The sequence below is a fragment of the Balaenoptera acutorostrata genome, chromosome 3, assembly GCF_949987535.1.
Source record: "Balaenoptera acutorostrata chromosome 3, mBalAcu1.1, whole genome shotgun sequence".
In the NCBI taxonomy this organism is placed as follows: Eukaryota; Metazoa; Chordata; class Mammalia; order Artiodactyla; family Balaenopteridae; genus Balaenoptera; species Balaenoptera acutorostrata.
In genome coordinates this window covers 135,099,393-135,118,106 of record NC_080066.1, presented here as the reverse complement: position 1 = coordinate 135,118,106, position 18,714 = coordinate 135,099,393, and the positions used below count along the sequence as shown (strand labels likewise).

The following is an 18,714-nucleotide window of genomic DNA, read 5'->3' as shown; positions in this document are numbered from 1 at the left end:
CACTTAGGTTGGTTCTATAACTTGACAACTGTAAATAATGCTGCTATGAATATTGGGATGCATGTATCTTTTCCAGCTAGCGTATTTGGTTTTTTTCGGATGTACACCCAGGAGTGGAATTGCTGGGTCATATGGTAGTTCTATGTTTAGTTTTTTGAGAACCCTCCATACTGTTTTCCACAGTGGCTACACCAATTACATTCCCACCAACAGTGTAGGAGGGTTCCCTTTTCTCCACATCCTTGCCAATATTTGTTATTTGTGTTCCTTTTGATGATAGCCATTCTGACAGGTGTGAGGTGATATCTCATTGTGGTTTTGATTTGCATTTCCCTGATGATTAGCAATGTTGAGCATCGTTTTGTGTGCCTGTTGGCTATCTGCATTTCCTCTTTGCAAAAATGTCTATTCAGCTTTTCTGCCCATTTTTTAATTGAGTTGTTTGTTTTTTTGATGTTGAGTTGTATGAGCTGTTTATGTATTTTGGATACTAACCCCTTATCGGTCATATCATTTGCAAATATTTTCTCCTATTCAGTAAGTTGTCCTTTTGTTTTGTCAAAGGTTTCCTTTGCTATGCAAAAGCTTTTTGGTTTAATTAGGTTTCATTTATTTATTTTTGCTTTTATTTCCTTTGCTCTAGGGTTCAGCTATGAATAGCATTTACGTGGTCATAATAAATCTAAATACTGTAAATTGATCCAAGCAGAATGAGAATATATCTACATTGGGTGGACAGGAGTAGGAGAATGGTGCATATGCATACAAGGGGAGTAGTGGTGGTTGAAAAATGGCACCAAATCCTCATCTTCCTTAACAGAAAGAAGTTTGTAACGTCTATTAAATAGATAATTAAAACTGAAAAATCAAAAAATTTCACTGGAATATGATTTACAAGTGTGGAGGAAAGTATCAAAAGAAACAATTGAGAGCAGAGAAGTAAGTCAGAGGCTGTGCAGAGGATTGTTTTCATTTTTATATTAAACCTTATAACGCTGACTAATTTATATGCATGTCTAACATTGATAAAAAAGCAAATTAAATTGAGAAATAATTTTTAGTTCAACAACAATGTCCTGTTGTATAGCACAGGGAGCTATATTCAGTAACCTGTGATAAACCATAATGGGAAAGAATATAAAAAAGAATACATATGTATAACTGAATCAACAGAAATTAATACAACACTGTAAATCAACTATATGTCAATAAAATTTTTAAAAATTAAAAAAATTTTAGTTCAAATGTCACCTCTTATAAAACCTTAACCCTTCTATCCAGAATTGCCCACTCTCTCCTTTTTGCTTTTACTTCTCATAGTACATGTTTCTGTTACAACACCTCTCACCATAAGTTAAAACCCTCATTTTTGATAAAGTCCGAAAAAAGTTTTTAACCAACTTGAGTACATAAACTTTTAGGACTATGGATAAAATAGTTAAATATCTTCTTATAGCACTTATCAATAGTTATTAATTTAATTATTCAAATCATTTGTTTAAACTTTTGAATTTAGAAGTATTTTTTCTGTTCTCTCATTTCTTTAAATGTCAACTTTCCAGAACACAGTTATATGCACTTCCATCTAAAAGATTTGTGATATAGTCCCTTTTGAATCCATTAATGGTGTTCTCATTAGACTTTTATACCCAACTATAAGTTTCCATTGACTTAACATTGTACAGTTTTTATTCATTCTATAGGAATAATTGTGATCCTTACAATGTATCTGCTTACTATTCACTTTTTAAAGTGATCTCAAAAATCGTTTACAGTGACATTCAGTACTTGCAATGATATGTTCATATTCCTAGGAATCAATGATTAATGTTGAATTTATTTGCCACTTTTGTTTTTCTTTTGGTTCTATTTGTTTACTTCTATAAGCATCAAAAAAATACCCCAAAGATGAGCTTTAACTGAGATCGTTTAAAGTAAACATCTTACCTAAGCAGTATCTTGTTCAAAATAAAAGTAAATGAGAGAATATCTTACAATGAGAGACTTTGTAAGGACTCATAGGTGACTTTTCTGGAGAATGATTGTGAGGAATAAAATCTTGCTTTTTTTTTTTTTTTTAAAGTTCTTTTTTTTTTTTAATTTATTGATTGATTGATTGATTGCTATGTTGGGTCTTCGTTTCTGTTCTAGGGCTTTCTCTAGTTGTGGCAAGCGGGGGCCACTCTTCATCGCGGTGCGCGGGCCTCTCACTATCGCGGCCTCTCTTGTTGCGGAGCACAGGCTCCAGACGCGCAGGCTCAGTAGTTGTGGCTCACGGGCCCAGTTGCTCTGCGGCATGTGGGATCTTCCCAGACCAGGGCGCGAACCCGTGTTTCCTGCATTAGCAGGCAGATTCTCAACCACTGCGCCACCAGGGAAGCCCTAAAATCTTGCTTTATATTTGGGTGTACACATGTATTTCTTTACATGTCTGTCTTATACTTCCACCTTATCCGTAGACTATAAGGCATTTAAAGTAAGGACTAGGTCTTATATAAATATAAATATAATCCTCATAAACATATTTGCTAATTATTTTTACCAAGTCACTTGCTTACTTGGTAGAGTTTATAGGTGCATATTAAAAGATTGCCTTTTGAGTAATTGTGTTTATATAAGTAGTTCACTAATACTTTCTAATTTGTATTCATTTGTTCAAGGTATCTAGCAGAGTAGAAAAGGATTATAACGATCTTTTTGATGGAGAAGATACAAGTAGTGCCGGTGATTTTCTAAATGACAATGCAGTCGAAACCCGCTCTTTTTCAAAAGGGATTATAAATGATGAGGAAGATGATGATGACCTCATGCTGGCTTCAGGTCGTCCTAGACAGCGAAGTCATATCCTAGAAGATGATGAAAACTCAGTTGGTATGAATTGACTTTGTGAATGTGATGATCCATCTTACTGATCAATATTTTCAATTTTTTATTAAAACTATTATTTAGGGCTTCCCTGGTGGCGCAGTGGTTGAGAATCCGCCTGCCAATGCAGGGGACACGGGTTCGAGCCCTGGTCTGGGAAGATCCCACATGCCGCGGAGCAACTAAGCCCGTGAGCCACAATTACTGAGCCTGCGCATCTGGAGCCTGTGCTCCGCAACAAGAGAGGCTGCGATAGTGAGAGGCCCGCGCACCGCGATGAAGAGTGGCCCCCGCTTGCCGCAACTAGAGAAAGCCCTAGCACAGAAACGAAGACCCAACACAGCCAAAAATAAATAAATAAATAAATAAATAAATAAATAAATAAATAAATATTTAAAAAAAAAAAAAAAAAAAAAAAAAAAAAAAAAAAACTATTATTTAAAGTCAGTACTGGATTGGTAGAATGTAGCTATAGCATTAAATACGTATGTTGAAAAAGGTTTCAAAACAATGATCTAAGCTTCTGCTTTAGCAAACTAGAAAAAGAAGAGGAAATTAAACCCCAAGCAAGCAAAAGGAAGGAAATGATAAAGAACAGAATTCAGTGAAATTGACAACCAAAAGCTATAGAGAAGTCAATAAAACCAAAAGCTTATTCTTTGAAAAGATCAATAAAACTGATAAATCTCTATCCTGATTGGTCAAGAAGGAAAGACACAAATGACTAATATAAGAAATGAAAGGGGTATCATCACCGTGTATCCCATAGATCTTCACTATCCAATATGATAGCCACTAGCCACTTGTGGCTTTTGAGCACTTAAAATGTGGCTAGTTCAAATTGAGGTGTGTTTTAAGTATAAAATGCAACCAGATTTTCAAGACAGTACAAAAAAGAGAATGTAAAATATCTTGGTCGTTTTTTACATTGAGTACATGTTGAGATTATATTTTAAATGCAGTATATTATTACAATTAATTACACCTGTTTCTTTTTACTATTTAAAATATGGCTACTAGAAAATTTTAAATTACATATGTAACTCACATTATATTTCTGTAAGATAGCACTGCTATTAATAACAAAAGTTTAATAGGTGAATATTATGAACAACTTTGTGTCCATAAATTCAACAACTTAGATAAAATGGACAAATTCTTTGAAAGACACAAACTACCAAGCTAACTCAAGAAATAGGTAACCTGGCCACAACTAAAAGATCCTGGGTACTGCAACTAAAGATCCCGCACGTGGCAACTAAGACCCGGTGCAGCCAATTAAATAAATAAATAAATATTAAAATTTTTAAACAAAAAGAAATAGGTAACCTGAATAGTTTGGTATCTGTTAAAGATATTGGGATTGTAATGAAAAACCTTTAAATGAAGTGACTATTAAACTTATATGCTAAAATTAACACATTTGAACATTACCAAGTGAAATGCCAGTGTACAGTGGTTGTGCTGCATTTAAAGCATATAGGGTTTATAGGATAGCACTCCTCAAATGTTTGGTTTCAGGAGCTCATTACATTCCTAAAATTTTTTGAGGACCCCAAAGAAAAATTGTTTGTGGAGTTATATTTATTGTTATTTACTATGTTAGAAATTAAAACCGAGAAATTTAAAAAATATTTATTCACTTTAAAGTAACATTAATAAACTCATTATATGTAAACGTAAATAACATTTTTTATGAAAATAAAACAACTCTAGAAAAATGGTATTATTTTACCCTTTTGCAGATCTTAGCATAGAAGACAGCTGGATTCTTTCATGTGCTTCAGGATTCAGTCTACTGCCATATATTTGTTTTTGTTTGAAGTATGTGAAAAAAATTTAGCCTCACACAATATGTAGTTTGAAAAAGGAGAAGTATTTTAATAGCCTATTGAAAGAATTGCGGATATTCTTCGATGTTGCACCAAAACGCAACAAATGATAGTTTCTTAAAGATTACTTGCGATGTCGAATCTGAAAACTTTTTGGTGAACTTTTCAACTCTATTATTACATTAAAATCCATTGGTCTAACTTGAATGGATCTTTTACCATGTTTGATTTTTTTCACATATGCATTGGTAATTTGGAAAATACTGTTTCCTGAGCTTTGCAGACCTTCCTAATATTGACACGTTATCCAGAATAATATTTGTTAGTATCATCGCCAATCTCATCAGAAGTTTTTAAATATTACAAAGCAGTCAAGCTCATGGTGGCAGGTACACATTTTTCACTATTCTGATTTTCGCTTGAAAGCTCAAATTTTATCATTGACCACAAATTCTGTCAGTTATTTTTCTTAAATGACCAGCTCACTTCATTTTTAAGAAAATGTTTGCCACATACTGAGTTGGTATAACCATAGTTTATCTGGTATTTCAAGTAAAAATGGTGTTACATGAAAAAATTAGCTAGTTCAGCTTACAACTCAATTGCAGAAATGCTTTTTTTTTGAGATAACCATCACAGTTCTTTTTTTTTTTTTTAATTTTTTGGCCACACCACGCAGCATGTTTTTTTTTTTAATTTTTTGACCGTGCTGCGCAGCATGTGGGATCTAGTTCCCTGACCAGGGATCGAACCTACAACCCCTGCATTGGAAGCACAGAGTCTTAACCACTAGACCACCAGGGAAATCCCCCATCACAATTCTTTATGCACACTTCCCATTTTAACACAGAGAACATTTTTAAAAAATCTATGCAAAGATCAAGATTTAATAAAATTAATATTTTTACTGCAATTGGTTAACAATACACTGACTACTAATACAGATTGGTGCCACTGCTTTGATTCATGCTAAGGTACCAGCAGTTTTACCCTCCATTGCTTTCGAATTATCACTGCAGATGTTAACACAGTGAAAGAGGCAAATAGTATTAAAATGTTAATATTACTAACTAAGAATGGACAAGGTTATTAGATTTCATAATGCTTTTCTTTTTCAAGGTAATAGGTATTTATGATTCTCTAATTATAATCCTTTGTTTTCTAGATGTTACAATGATAAAAACTGGTTCTAGTTTTCTCAAAGAAGAGGAGGAAGATGATCAGGCAGGCAGCATTCACAATCTACCAGTTGTAACATCCCAAAGGCCATTTTATGATGGTCCTATGCCAACGCCCCGGCAAAGGCCATTCCAGTCAGGTTCTACACCCTTGCATCTCACTCACAGATTCATGGTAAGCCTTGCATCTACATGTAACTTTTAAATAGTTTTATCTCACTTTTAAGCATTTTATCTCACTGTAGTTAATTTTGTTTGGTAAAAATATTTTTTTAAAAACCTTGGTTAACTGGCCTGGAGCACTTTGGTTGATTATAATTTTGTGCTTGATTGATTTTATGGTTAACTCACAGTTTTAATCTTATTTCAACCTTATTATTGAATGTTGTGTTAAATAAAATTCTGCTTTGCAAAATGACATATAATGAACATAATAAATGTGACTGTATGTATATCTTGCAGTACCTCTTGGCTATACTTCCAAACTTTACTTCTCACATTAGTTTTTATATAGGAGATTGTACTGATTCCAGAACACTAGTTAGAAGGTGCTTTTTAGAAAGCAACCACTGGTACGGTATACTATTAGAAGGTGATAAGTGCTATGAAAAAAAAAGCTATCTGCCCCTTTTCCCCGTGCCACTGGAACATATTCTCCGCAAGCACAGAGATTTTCCTGGTTTGTTTACTGATAGCACTTAGAACAAGGTATGGCACAATAGGCATTCAAGATATATTTATGGATGAATGACTATATTAACTTTTCGTCTTAAGTTTGAGCGCTAAAAAAGTTTAATATTTTTATTTGTTGATTATTTGAGGTTTTCCATTGAGGACTTTGACGGTTGTCCTTTTTAAATGGTATGGTCCTGGCATAAATTTGTAGATAAATATTAAAGGTGTTGTTTTATTAAAAAAAAAAAAAAAACAACCTTTTTATTGCCGTCAGTAATCATCATCAAGTAATAGAGCTTAATTTTTCTAATATTGTCAAGTACTTTATAGTTGTATTTGTGGTAGAGGAAAGGAAACACTAGGGCCTACCCTGCCTAGTGTGAGCCTGTAGTGTACATGAGTAGAAGACAAGTTTTCCAAATGGTATCAATTTATGCTGCCTTCTTTTTTTTAAAAATTCCTGTTTTGTGTGTGTGTGTGTGCGTGCATGCGTGTTTAATTAATTATTTTTATTTAGGTTTGGCTGTGTTGGGTCTTCGCTGCTGCGAGCAGGCTTTCTCTAGGTGCGGCGAGCGGGGGCTACTCTTTTGTTGCGGTGCGCGGGCTTCTCACTGCGGCGGCTTCTCTTGTTGCAGAGCACAGGCTCTAGGCACGCGGGCTCAGTAGTTGCAGCATGAGCTCTAGAGCACGTGGGCTTCAGTAGTTGTGGCACGTGGGCTCAGTAGTTGTGGCTCACGGGCTCTAGAGTGCAGGCTCAGTAGTTGTGGCACACGGGCTTAGTTGCTCCGTGGCACGTGGGATCTTCCCAGACCAGGGCTTGAACCTGTGTCCCCTGCATTGGCAGGCGGATTCTTAACCACTGAGCCATGAGGGAAGTCCTATGCTGCCTTAAAATGTATATATTTATGCCATAACTATAAACCAGTTAGTTGGACCAAAAGAAATATGCAGTCATTTATATCCATATTTGTAAGTAAATACATTTTTGAAATGTTTTGTTTGAGGAATTTAATGGTTCAGTTGTTCAAAGGTGAATTGTAAAGTATTTTTTTATGACAGTAATATAATTTTTAAAAATATTAGGTAAAATATTCCATTTGCTAATAAATAAGTATATATGTACCTTCTCCTCATGAGGAAAAGAATAATTAGTAATTGTTGCTCTGATGTTACTACTATTACCTGAAACTATTTAGAGGTAAGTAAGCTGTGGTTGCTCCCATAACTTAATCCCTGATACAGACTACATTATTTGTTAATCTGTACTATTTTAGTCTATTGATTCTAAGAACTTTACTCTTTCTCAGACCTGTATTTAACCTTACATGTTTGTAGGTGTGGAACTCTATTGGAATTATTCGCTGCTATAATGATGAGCAAGACAATGCCATAGATGTGGAGTTCCATGATACCTCCATACACCATGCAACACACTTATCAAACACTTTGAATTACACAGTAGCAGATCTTTCCCATGAAGCTGTTTTGCTGGCATGTGAAAGCACTGATGAACTAGCAAGGTAAATTCAAGATTATTAGGAAGAATTTGTTACTGTTGAACTGTTATACTAAAATGTTGAAATTCAGTACAAAAAGTTTGTAAGACAAAAAACAAAATTATGTCTTTTATAGTATGGAATTTCAGAAGGAAGAGTTTAGTACAAATAGCAGCACACCTGTAATACCTCAGAACATATGTCTGTTTTTGCTTAATTGTCCCCTTCTTACATAAGAGTAATACACGGATTAACTGTAAACAAGCAAGCTTAAGTAGTACAGAATTTTTAGAAAATGAAAATTCCCCCCAGAATTCTACTCTCAGATATAACTACTGTTAACAATTAACAGTTAATCTAATCCCAGCCTTGGACAACTACTGATGTGGGTTTTGTCACTATAGATTAGATTTGAAACTTCTCTTTTAAAAAAAAAAAAAAAAAGGAAAAACACACTAAAAATGTTATTAGTACTATTTGTCATTTTGACTTTTTAACTTAAAAAACTTTAGACTTCTTAGATATATTGGTTGGTTGCCAGGTAGGTATGTAGATATAGAGACAAGAAAATTATGATGGAAAAGCAATGGATGCAGAATCTGTATTTTTTTTAAAGAAGAAAAAATATTTTATTCAGCTTTGTTATTTCAGCCAGCTTGCCCTGGTAATTTTTTCAGCTGATCATAGTGGTTATACACTTGATCATAGATTTTACTAACTCCCAGGTGATTTGAAATTAAATTCCTTCTGACTGGATACATTAGTTCCTCGCTGCTCAAATTATGGTCCACAAACTAGGGGCATGGGTCACGTGGGAGCGTGTTGAAAACACAGAATCACAGACCCAAACCCAGACCTTCTGAGTCAGAATCTGCATTTTAACAAGATCATCAGGTGATAGAGTATGCATTAAAGCCTGAGAAACACCAAATTGGGTCATTTTGATATTTTAATTGGTTTCCTAATTTTACACATTGTAAAATCAACTCAATACTTTATTATTGAATTAAATCAGTTTACTAAAATAATCACTGTTGACTCAGTGTCTCTAACTCAGAATATCTTACATAATTAGAACATTTATTTCCCTGGCAATTTTTTTTTAATTGAAGTACAGTTGTTTTACAATGTTATGTTAGTTTCTGCTGTATAGCAAAGTGATTTAGTTATACATATGTATACATTCTTTTTTATATTCTTTTCCATTATAGTTTATCACAGGATATTGAATATAGTTTCCTGTGCTATACAGTTGGACCTCAGTGTTTATCCAATTCTGTATATAATAGTTTGCATCTACTAACCCCAGACTCCCAATCCATCCCCCCATATCCCCCTTCCCCCTTGGCTCCATGTGCAATTTTGATTTCAGATTGTTAAGATTGTTATGATTTCCTGATTGATGATTGTTCTTCTCTTTGTTTTCCTAGATATATTATTTCACAGTCATATACAATGTTATCCTTTTATTTTATTTTTTAAATATTTTATTGAAGTATAGTTGATTTACAATGTTGTGTTAATTACTGCTGTACAGAGAAGTGATTCAGTTATATATATTCTTTTTCATATTCCTTTCCATTATGGTTTATCACTGGGTATTGAATATAGGTCCCTCTGCTATACAGTAGGACCTTGTTGTTTATCCATCCTATATATTCTAGTTTGCATCTGCTAATCCCAAACTCCCAATCCTTCCCTCCCCCACCCACCCTCCCGCTTGGCAACCACAAGTCTGTTCTCTATGTCTGTGAGTCTGTTTCTGTTTCGTGGATATGTTCATTTGTGTCGTATTTTAGATTCCACATATAAGTGATATAATATGGTATTTGTCTTTCTCTTTCTGATTTACTTCGATTAACATGATAATCTCTAGGTCCACCCCCGCCCCCCTTTTTTTTCCCCGGCTGAGCTGCATGGCTTGAGGGATCTTAGTTCCCTGACCAGGGATTGACCCACATCCTCGGTAGTGAAAACGCGGAATCTTAACCACTGGACCACCAGGGAATTCCCATCCCCCTTTATTTTATTTTATTTATTTATTTTGGCTGCACTGGGTCTTCATTGCAGCATGCAGCATCTTTTAGTTGCAGCATGCGGACTTCTTAGTTGTGGCATGCATGCCGGATCTAGTTACCCAACCAGGGATGGAACCCGAGCCCCCTGCACTGGGAGCACAGAGTCTTACCCACTGGACCACCAAGGAAGTCCCTCATCTCCCTTTATTTTAAATTTGAATTTAAAATTACTGTTTAGGAAGTCAGTACTGCCTCTGATTCTAAATACTATGGTATCTACATTTTGAAGCTTAAGTTTCATAATAACTTGCATGTATGTAAATATGCAAAGAAAAAAGACTGGAAACACAAATCAGATTGTTAGCAGTGGTTGGTAATCTTGCTGGTGGGATTATGAATTTTTTTTTTCTTTTTCTCTTTGTTCTCCCATATTAAATTTTCTTTTTTTTTTTGCAATGAGAGGACTCTTGCCTAACATTTTTTTTTTTTTTTTTTTTTTTTAATTTTTTTATTGATTAATTGATTGATTGATTGATTGCTATGTTGGGTCTTCGTTTCTGTGCTAGGGCCTTCTCTAGTTGTGGCAAGCGGGGGCCACTCCTCATCACGGTGCGCGGGCCTCTCACCATCGCGGCCCCTCCTGTTGCGGAGCACAGCTCCAGACGCGCAGGCTCAGTAATTGTGGCTCACGGGCCCAGCCGCTCTGCGGCATGTGGGATCTTCCCAGACCAGGGCTCGAACCCGCGTCCCCTGCATTAGCAGGCAGACTCCCAACCACTGCGCCACCAGGGAAGCCCTAACATTTTTTTTTTAATTTAATTTTATTTATTTATTTTTGTCTGTGTTGGGTCTTCGTTTCTGTGCGAGGGCTTTCTCTAGTTGCGGCAAGTGGGGGCCACTCTTCATCGCGGTGCGCGGGCCTCTCACTATCGCAGCCTCTCTTGTTGCAGAGCACAGGCTCCAGACGCGCAGGCTCAGTAGTCGTGGCTCACGGGCCTGTTTGCTCCGCGGCATGTGGGATCTTCCCAGACCAGGGCTCGAACCCGTGTCCCCTGCATTGGCAGGCAGATTCTCAACCACTGCGCCACCAGGGAAGCCCTTGCCTAACATTTTGATGCTTCCTTCCCTTTTAAAAATTTGGTTGTGATTTTTGTGTGTATTTGCAGCCTAGGATCACACTCTACTGATTTTATCCTGCTTTTTTTCATTTAACATTATATTGTGAGCATTTTCCTGTATCTTTCAATATTCTTCAGTAACATGACTATTAATGGTTTTAACATAGTTCATTTTAAGGATATTTCATAATTACTTTCTTAAAGCCATTTTTTTTTTTTTTAAAGGTCAAGTTTTTGTTTTTTTTTTTAATTTATTTATGGCTGTGTTGTGTCTTCGTTTCTGTGCGAGGACTTTCTCTAGTTGTGGCAAGCGGGGGCCACTCTTCATCACGGTGCGCGGGCCTCTCACTATCGCAGCCTCTCTTGCTGTGGAGCACAGGCTCCAGACGCGCAGGCTCAGTAATTGTGGCTCACGGGCCCAGTTGCTCCGTGGCATGTAGGATCTTCCCAGACCAGGGCTCGAACCCGTGTCCCCTGCATTGACAGGCAGATTCTCAACCACTGCGCCACCAGGGAAGCCCTTAAAGCCATTTTTGTATTATTTGTGTATAATAGAAAAATAAACTATTTGATTGTTACTGGGTGTAATGATTAGTTATATATATGTGTAAAATATCAAATGTGAAAGTTTGATTGTTTCTGTCTTGTTTTAATTTTTAGCAAGCTTCACTGCCTGCACTTTAGTTCATGGGATTCAAGCAAAGAGTGGATAGTAGACATGCCTCAGAATGAAAACATTGAAGCCATATGTCTTGGTCAGGGATGGGCTGCTGCTGCCACTAGCGCCTTGCTCCTTCGCTTGTTTACCATTGGAGGTGTTCAAAAAGAGGTCTTCAGTCTCCCTGGGCCTGTTGTGTCAGTGGCAGGACATGGAGAACAGCTTGTCATTGTTTATCACAGAGGTAGATTTTTTCTACTATTTTATAGTTTTACCGTGACCTGAAGTAAAATGGAAATTACTTAAGCTTTTCTCCTCTCTGTTTTGGATTGTATCTCCTTTTGCATTTATTTTAGTATTTGAATCAATATAGTCTTTGTACAGAATTTTGTTGTACTCACTAATAGCAATGAAAACGAAAACATTTTATTTATAGAAAAACTGTACTATAGAAAGAATTCTAAGGTAGAGTTTGGTTAATTGCTTCCATATTTATATCTTATAAGAATTATCAGAGTTTAAATGCCTCAAAAAATAAACTAACTCCTTGTGTGAAGGACCAAAGCAACTTTGAATGTGACTTAAAAGTTGTTGCCTCCTTTTCCTCACTTCGTATTCTGTCCTCAGTCCCCATCGCTGTGCTAAGACTGGTTTTATTAAGGTTACCGATGATCTTTTTATGCTTATTTATTTAAGTAATTCCACCAGAAATACTTTATTCTCTTGGCTTCTGTGATGTCACTCTCCCATTTTTTTTCCTTAGGAGCTGATAACTCTTTCAGCTCCTTTGCTGGCTCCTATTCCTATGCCCGCCTCTTAGCTGGAGTACTCCGGGGCGCAGTCACAGCCCCCTTCTCTTCCTTTCACTAGGTCAGGAGCTATTAGTCTTTCGACTGCTTAGCCCTAGTGAGAAATATATTCTATGTTGCTATTCTATACATACCTGCAGATAGAACTAGAATGAAAGTCTCATGGACAATATTTACTCTTTGATTTCATTTTTCTTTAAATTCTGGTTGTAACTCTGGATTGATTTCATGACTCACAGGTCAAAAAATGCAGTTTGAGAAACTACTTTGGGATATCTCATTAACACCCATGGCTTTAATACATCTATGTGTTCATGACTTCTAAATTAATATCACCAGCCCTACCCCCTCCTTGTGTCTCCAGACTTACATATCCAATTGCCGACTTGAAATCTCTATGTAGAGTTTTGATATTTATCTCATACTTAACTTGGTCACAATAAAGCCTCTGGGCTTTCTTTTTCCCTCCAAACTTGCTTCTTAGTTTTTCCATTTCAGTAAACAGCATACTATCAATCTAGCTACTCAAGCCAGAAATGTTAAGAGTTATCCTTTCTTTCCCTCACATCCCCACATCACTCTGTCAGCAAAGTCATTATCATGTCAGTTCACACGACACATTGCACATCTGTCTCTTTTTATCTCCACTAAAACCCCAGTGCAACCCAGACATCATCTCTTGGCCTGTTGGAATAACCTCCTAACTAGCTTTTCAGCTTCAGTTCTTGCCTGCCACAATCCATTCTCCACATAGCAGCCTAGGTGATTTTTTAAAAACACAAATCCAATCACTTCCCTCTTCTGCTCCGAATCCTCTGATGTCTTCCTATTGCTTTAGAATAAAAATCAAACTTGTTATCCCAGGTGGCAAGGTCCTACATGATCTGACCTTTGCCTGCCTCTTCAGCCTCATCTCTTACCACTTTTTTTTCTTGTTACTGGTTCTGGCCCTGCTGGGTTCTTTGTGTTCTTCAAACTCACCAAGCTTGTTCCCAACTTAGGCCCTTTTCATTAGCTTTTCCCTGTCTACTGTAGTGCTCCTCCGCCTATCATTTGGATGGCTGACTCCAACTTGCAAATCATATCTCAGGTTAAATTTCACTTTCGCAAAAGGCCACCTTTGTCTGTCCAATCTAAAGTAGCCACTCAGTCTGACACTCTGTATCACATTAGTATTTTAATCTTTGATAATGACACTTAGTATTTTCTTTCTTTTTAAATTAGTTTTTCCTCTCCTACCTGAATATGAGTTTCAGGAGAACACTGACTTTGTCTTGTTTACCATTGTAGCCTCAGTACCTGGTACAAAGTAAGCTCTCTTTAAATACTTCTTGAGTGAATGAATTACCACTTATAAACACTTTATATAAATAGGCCATGTAACATACTATTCTGCTTCTAATCCCTGAATGGTGCCTCAGGTAAGTGGATTATCTATAAAAAGTACTGCTAATTAATCTAGGAATTTATCACAAAATAAAATTCAATTCAGAGAAAATAATTTAAACTGCCTCATAGCTAAATAACCTTTGATACCTGATTTATATTTACATTTTCTCACTAGGTACAGGATTTGATGGGGATCAGTGCCTTGGAGTTCAACTGCTAGAGCTGGGGAAGAAGAAAAAACAAATTTTACATGGGGATCCTCTTCCTCTTACAAGGAAATCCTACCTTGTGTGGGTTGGCTTTTCAGCTGAAGGCAAGATAAATTCATTTATATTAAAGTCATTTTTCAAGAAGAAAATTGCTTCATTATTTATTCCTAATTAATTTGCTTAAAGATAAATTGTCTATATTTTATGTTTAAATTTATTTATTTTAATATATTGGCAGAACTGGAAACTGGAATTTCCAGGCGAGGTAGCCACTCTTCTGTGTACAAGATCCCTTCTTCATCAGAATTCTGATTAGAAAACTTACAAAGAGGGAAATAAACTTTTCTGAAAGTTTATTAGCTAGCAAAAAGGAGATACAAATCAGTGTTCAAGTTTTGGCTTTTTTAGCAGATTCTACATGAAAATCAGGAATTTTCTACTGATTTCCACTATAGTAACCACTAACCACATGTGGCTATATACAGAGCACTTGAAAAGTGTCTAATTTGAGTTGAGATGTGCTATAACTATAAAATACTCTCCAAATTTTGAAGGCTTAGTATGAAAAAAAAATGTAAAAAATTTCAATAATTCTTTTACATTGATTACATGTTAAAATGATAATATTTTGGATATATTGGATTTAACAAAATATATTATTAAAATTAACTTCACTTTTTTTTCCCCTTTTGTCATGAGGCAGAAGGAAATTAAAAATTACATTTGTGGCCCACATGATATTTCTATTGAACAGTGTGCTGTTGTAGACTCACTTAATAGTGGGTTATGACAGATGATTTGAAGGACACTGAGGAGTACCTTATTTTAAGGCACCTGTTAACCCTGTCTTCTGGCTTAAATATTTCTATTATTGGAGATTCATGCCCTTTAATTACATCATTGGAAACTCCAGTTTGTCTTTAAAAAAACCCAACCATTTCTGGATGTGTTTTCTATTGGGATATTATTAGTCACTTATGCTTTAATAATGTGACCATTAATAACTTCCATTTATATAGCTTTATTTTTTTCTCCCAGTTACCAATCAGATCTAGACCCTGAGGAAACTGCTGTTTGCAGAGTAAGAGGGGTGTGAAGTCACAGATAAATAAAGGATGATTAGGGAATTTGCCATGTACTTCCTGAAATGGGAGCAGAGTAGGTGGGAAACAGGGATGCTTACTTGTTTCCTAGGTAAGTCTAGGAGCAGAACAGTGGGGAACTGTTGGGGAACAGAACAGTGACAAGGCCAAGAGAGGCGGGAGGAAGAAGAGTACTAAAGACAGATTTCTCTACATTGTCACCTTGCATTAGGTTCTCGTCATTTTTCCAAGTCTCTCTTGACCAAGGAAACTTCAGATTCAATTTTAACTTCTTTACTGAAATTGGCTTTAAAAAACTGCTCTATTCCAGCAGGTGGCATAGTTTTCACTGAATTGATCAGGGTTTTTTTTTCCCTCTTTTTTTGGATAAATTTTAGTCACATCCCATGCAATTTTTTTTCCTTTGATTCAGTTAGGTCTTACTCTCTGTGGTTAGTGAAATTTTATGGGAAATAATCTTGGATTATTTGTCTTTCTGGTTTTGGGGAGGTTTTTTTTTTTTGTTTGGTTGGTTGTTTTTTGTTTTGCTTTTGAATTGAAAGTTGATTGATTGGTGTGTGTATTTGAAAAAGGATTTATTTAACAAATACATAGCTATGTTTCCAGGTGATTTGTTTTTCTGTTGTTATATAGGTACCCCATTTTATGTGGATTCAGAAGGCATTGTTCGAATGCTTAACAGAGGACTTGGTCATACGTGGACTCCTGTATGTAACACCAGAGAACACTGCAAAGGAAAATCTGATCACTACTGGGTGGTTGGTATCCATGAAAATCCCCAGCAACTGAGGTGGGCTATTAGAAAATGCTTAGTTGACTCTTTTTAAAAAGTACTTTGAAATTCTTTATTATGCTTATCTTTAAAGGTATTTTTAAAATCTTTAACCTTAGCTCATTTACTTGCTCTCCATATTCACTAAATTAGGAATTTGTTTACATTCACTTTGAAGTTTTCAACCAACTGCTTGACTTGGAACCTATTGAGCAAAATAGAAACTAAGGGAATTCCCTGGAGCTCCAGTGGTTAGGACTCTGCGCTTCCATTGCAGGGGGCATGGTTTTAATCCCTGGTCGGAGAACTAAGATCCCGCAAGCCGAGCTGCATGGCCTAAAAAAAAGAAAAGAAAACAAGTTTATTAGTGTGACTAGCATTATTTCAGCCAGATAAGGAGGGGAGTTTTGGGTAAACCTCACATTTCATCTTTTATTATAGCCTTTCATTTTAAACTTTGATTTAGGATTGAATATATAATTTAGGTGTTTTTTGAGATTTTTAGCTTAATTATTGTTATAGGGGAGTGAGCTAGTAGAAATTTAGTAGTTGACTGCAAGTGTAGAATTCTCAGTACATATAGTCCCTATTCAGTATTGTGTTGAGTATTTACCTCTTTTTTGACACCAGATATCTTCTTGGTCTAAAAGACTGTCAGTGACATTGTACAGATACTTGGTGAACAAATAAGTCTCTGCTTTCATGGAGCTTATAGTCTGATTGGGGAGACAGATAACAGAAACAAGTAAATATTAATTACTACTTAGAATAAATGCCCATTAATCTGAGCAGACCCATGATGAAGAATAACAGAAGAGCATTTTCTAGATAGTATGGTCATAGAAGATTCTTTTTTTTTAAAATAAATTTATGTATTTATTTATTTTTGGCTGCGTTGGGTCTTCGTTGCTGCGCACAAGCTTTCTCTAGTTGCAGTGAGTGGGGGCTACACTTCGTTGTGGAGCACAAGCTCTAGGCTTGCGGGCTCAGTAGTTGTGGCACATGGCTCAGTAGTTGTAGCTCGCGGGCTCTAGAGCTCAGGCTCAGTAGTTGTAGCGCACAGGCTTAGTTGCTCCGCAGCATGTGAGATCTTCCTGGACCAGGGCTCGAACCCCTGTTCCGTGCATTGGCAGGCGGATTCTTAACCACTGCGCCACCAGGGAAGTCCCAGTCATAGAAGACTCTTAATGGAGGTAGTATTTAGAATGAGACCTGGAGGCCAAGGGGGTCTGTTATGGAAGAATGGATTGAAAAGCAATCCATGCAGAGTAAACAGCATGTACAAAGGCTGTGAGGTCAGAAAGAACTTGGTGTGTTTGAGGAATTAAAAGGATATAAATGTGGCTGGAGTACAAAGAAGCAAGGGGTAGCAGGGAGCATAAATCCAAGTTGGTATCAGTAAGTTAGGCATAGGCTGCATTATAGGCCATGATAGAGAAGTTTGGATTTTCTTTGAAGTATACCAAGAAGTCATTCAAGGGTTTTATCCAGGGGAATGATACAATCTGATTTATACTATAAAAAGAAAAATGTATGTGGTAAATGGATTGGCAAGGGTAGGACTGGAAGCAGGGAGACCAATTTTTCAACCAGGGGTTTTTCCACTCTTCTGGGGATGTTTGGAAATGTGGGGTATTGTTTTTAGTTGTCACAAGGATTAGGACTTACTCTATCATTCAGAGTAGGCTGGAACTAGTGTGGGGCAGTGGAAATGAAGAGAAGCAGATTCAAGATAGAAACAGGATTTGCAGGTAGTTTGGAGGTTGGGAATGAGAGAAGAATCAATGACACCTACATTTCTAGTTAAAGCTACTAGATAGATAGTGGTACCATTTATAGAAATAAGGAAGATAAAAATGAATACTCTCTTGGGTGTGTTAAGCCTGCACAGTATCCAAAGGAAGATATCAAGAAGGTATTGGGGGCTTCCCTGGTGACACAGTGGTTAAGAATCCACCTGCCAATGCAGGGGACACGGGTTCGGGCCCTGGTCTGGGAAGATCCCACATGCCACAGAGCAACTAAGGCCACAAGCCACAACTGTTGAGCCTGCATGCCACAACTGCTGAAGCCCACGCACCTAGAGCTCGTGCTCCGCAACAAGAGAAGCCACCGCAGTGAGAAGCCTGCGCACCACAACAAAGAGTAGCCCCTGCTCACCGCAACCAGAGAAAAGCCCGCTCGCAGCAACGAAGACCCGAAACGGCCAAAAATAAATTTAAAAAAAAAGAGAGAAAATGCTTAACTTTAAAAAGAAAAAAAAAGGAAGGTATTGGAATATATGATTCAAACTCAGAAATTTTGGCTGGTTATATACATTTGGGAATCATCAAATTATAGAAGGTATATAAAGTTATAGTAATAAATGAGAAGAAAGAGACAAAAGATATCAGTCCAACCCCAAAGAAATTCCAGCATTTAGAGGTCAGTTATTGGAGTAGAAGCTTTTGAATGAGAAAAAGGAAGATTAGCTAAGCAATTAAGAGAAAAATCGCCTGGAGAGGGTCATGTCATAGAAACTATAAGTGGAGACTATTTCAAGAAGCAATAATCAGAAAGGGAAATAAAAGTGGCTTTCAAATATATGAAAAG

At 36.5% G+C, this 18,714-nt stretch overlaps 1 protein-coding gene across 6 annotated transcripts in view; it reads left to right on the top strand.

The window, feature by feature from the left end:
- WDHD1 (WD repeat and HMG-box DNA binding protein 1) overlaps positions 1 to 18,714 on the top strand; it is a 97,503-nt gene that overhangs the window by 25,308 nt on the left and 53,481 nt on the right. For all 6 annotated transcript variants that reach the window (XM_057544360.1, XM_057544361.1, XM_057544362.1 and 3 more), the window contains 6 exons: positions 2,661 to 2,871; positions 5,863 to 6,050; positions 7,886 to 8,070; positions 11,843 to 12,084; positions 14,214 to 14,351; positions 15,984 to 16,140. In XM_057544360.1, the coding sequence (XP_057400343.1) occupies positions 2,661 to 2,871; positions 5,863 to 6,050; positions 7,886 to 8,070; positions 11,843 to 12,084; positions 14,214 to 14,351; positions 15,984 to 16,140 (1,121 nt within the window). The remainder of the gene's footprint in view (positions 1 to 2,660; positions 2,872 to 5,862; positions 6,051 to 7,885; positions 8,071 to 11,842; positions 12,085 to 14,213; positions 14,352 to 15,983; positions 16,141 to 18,714) is intronic.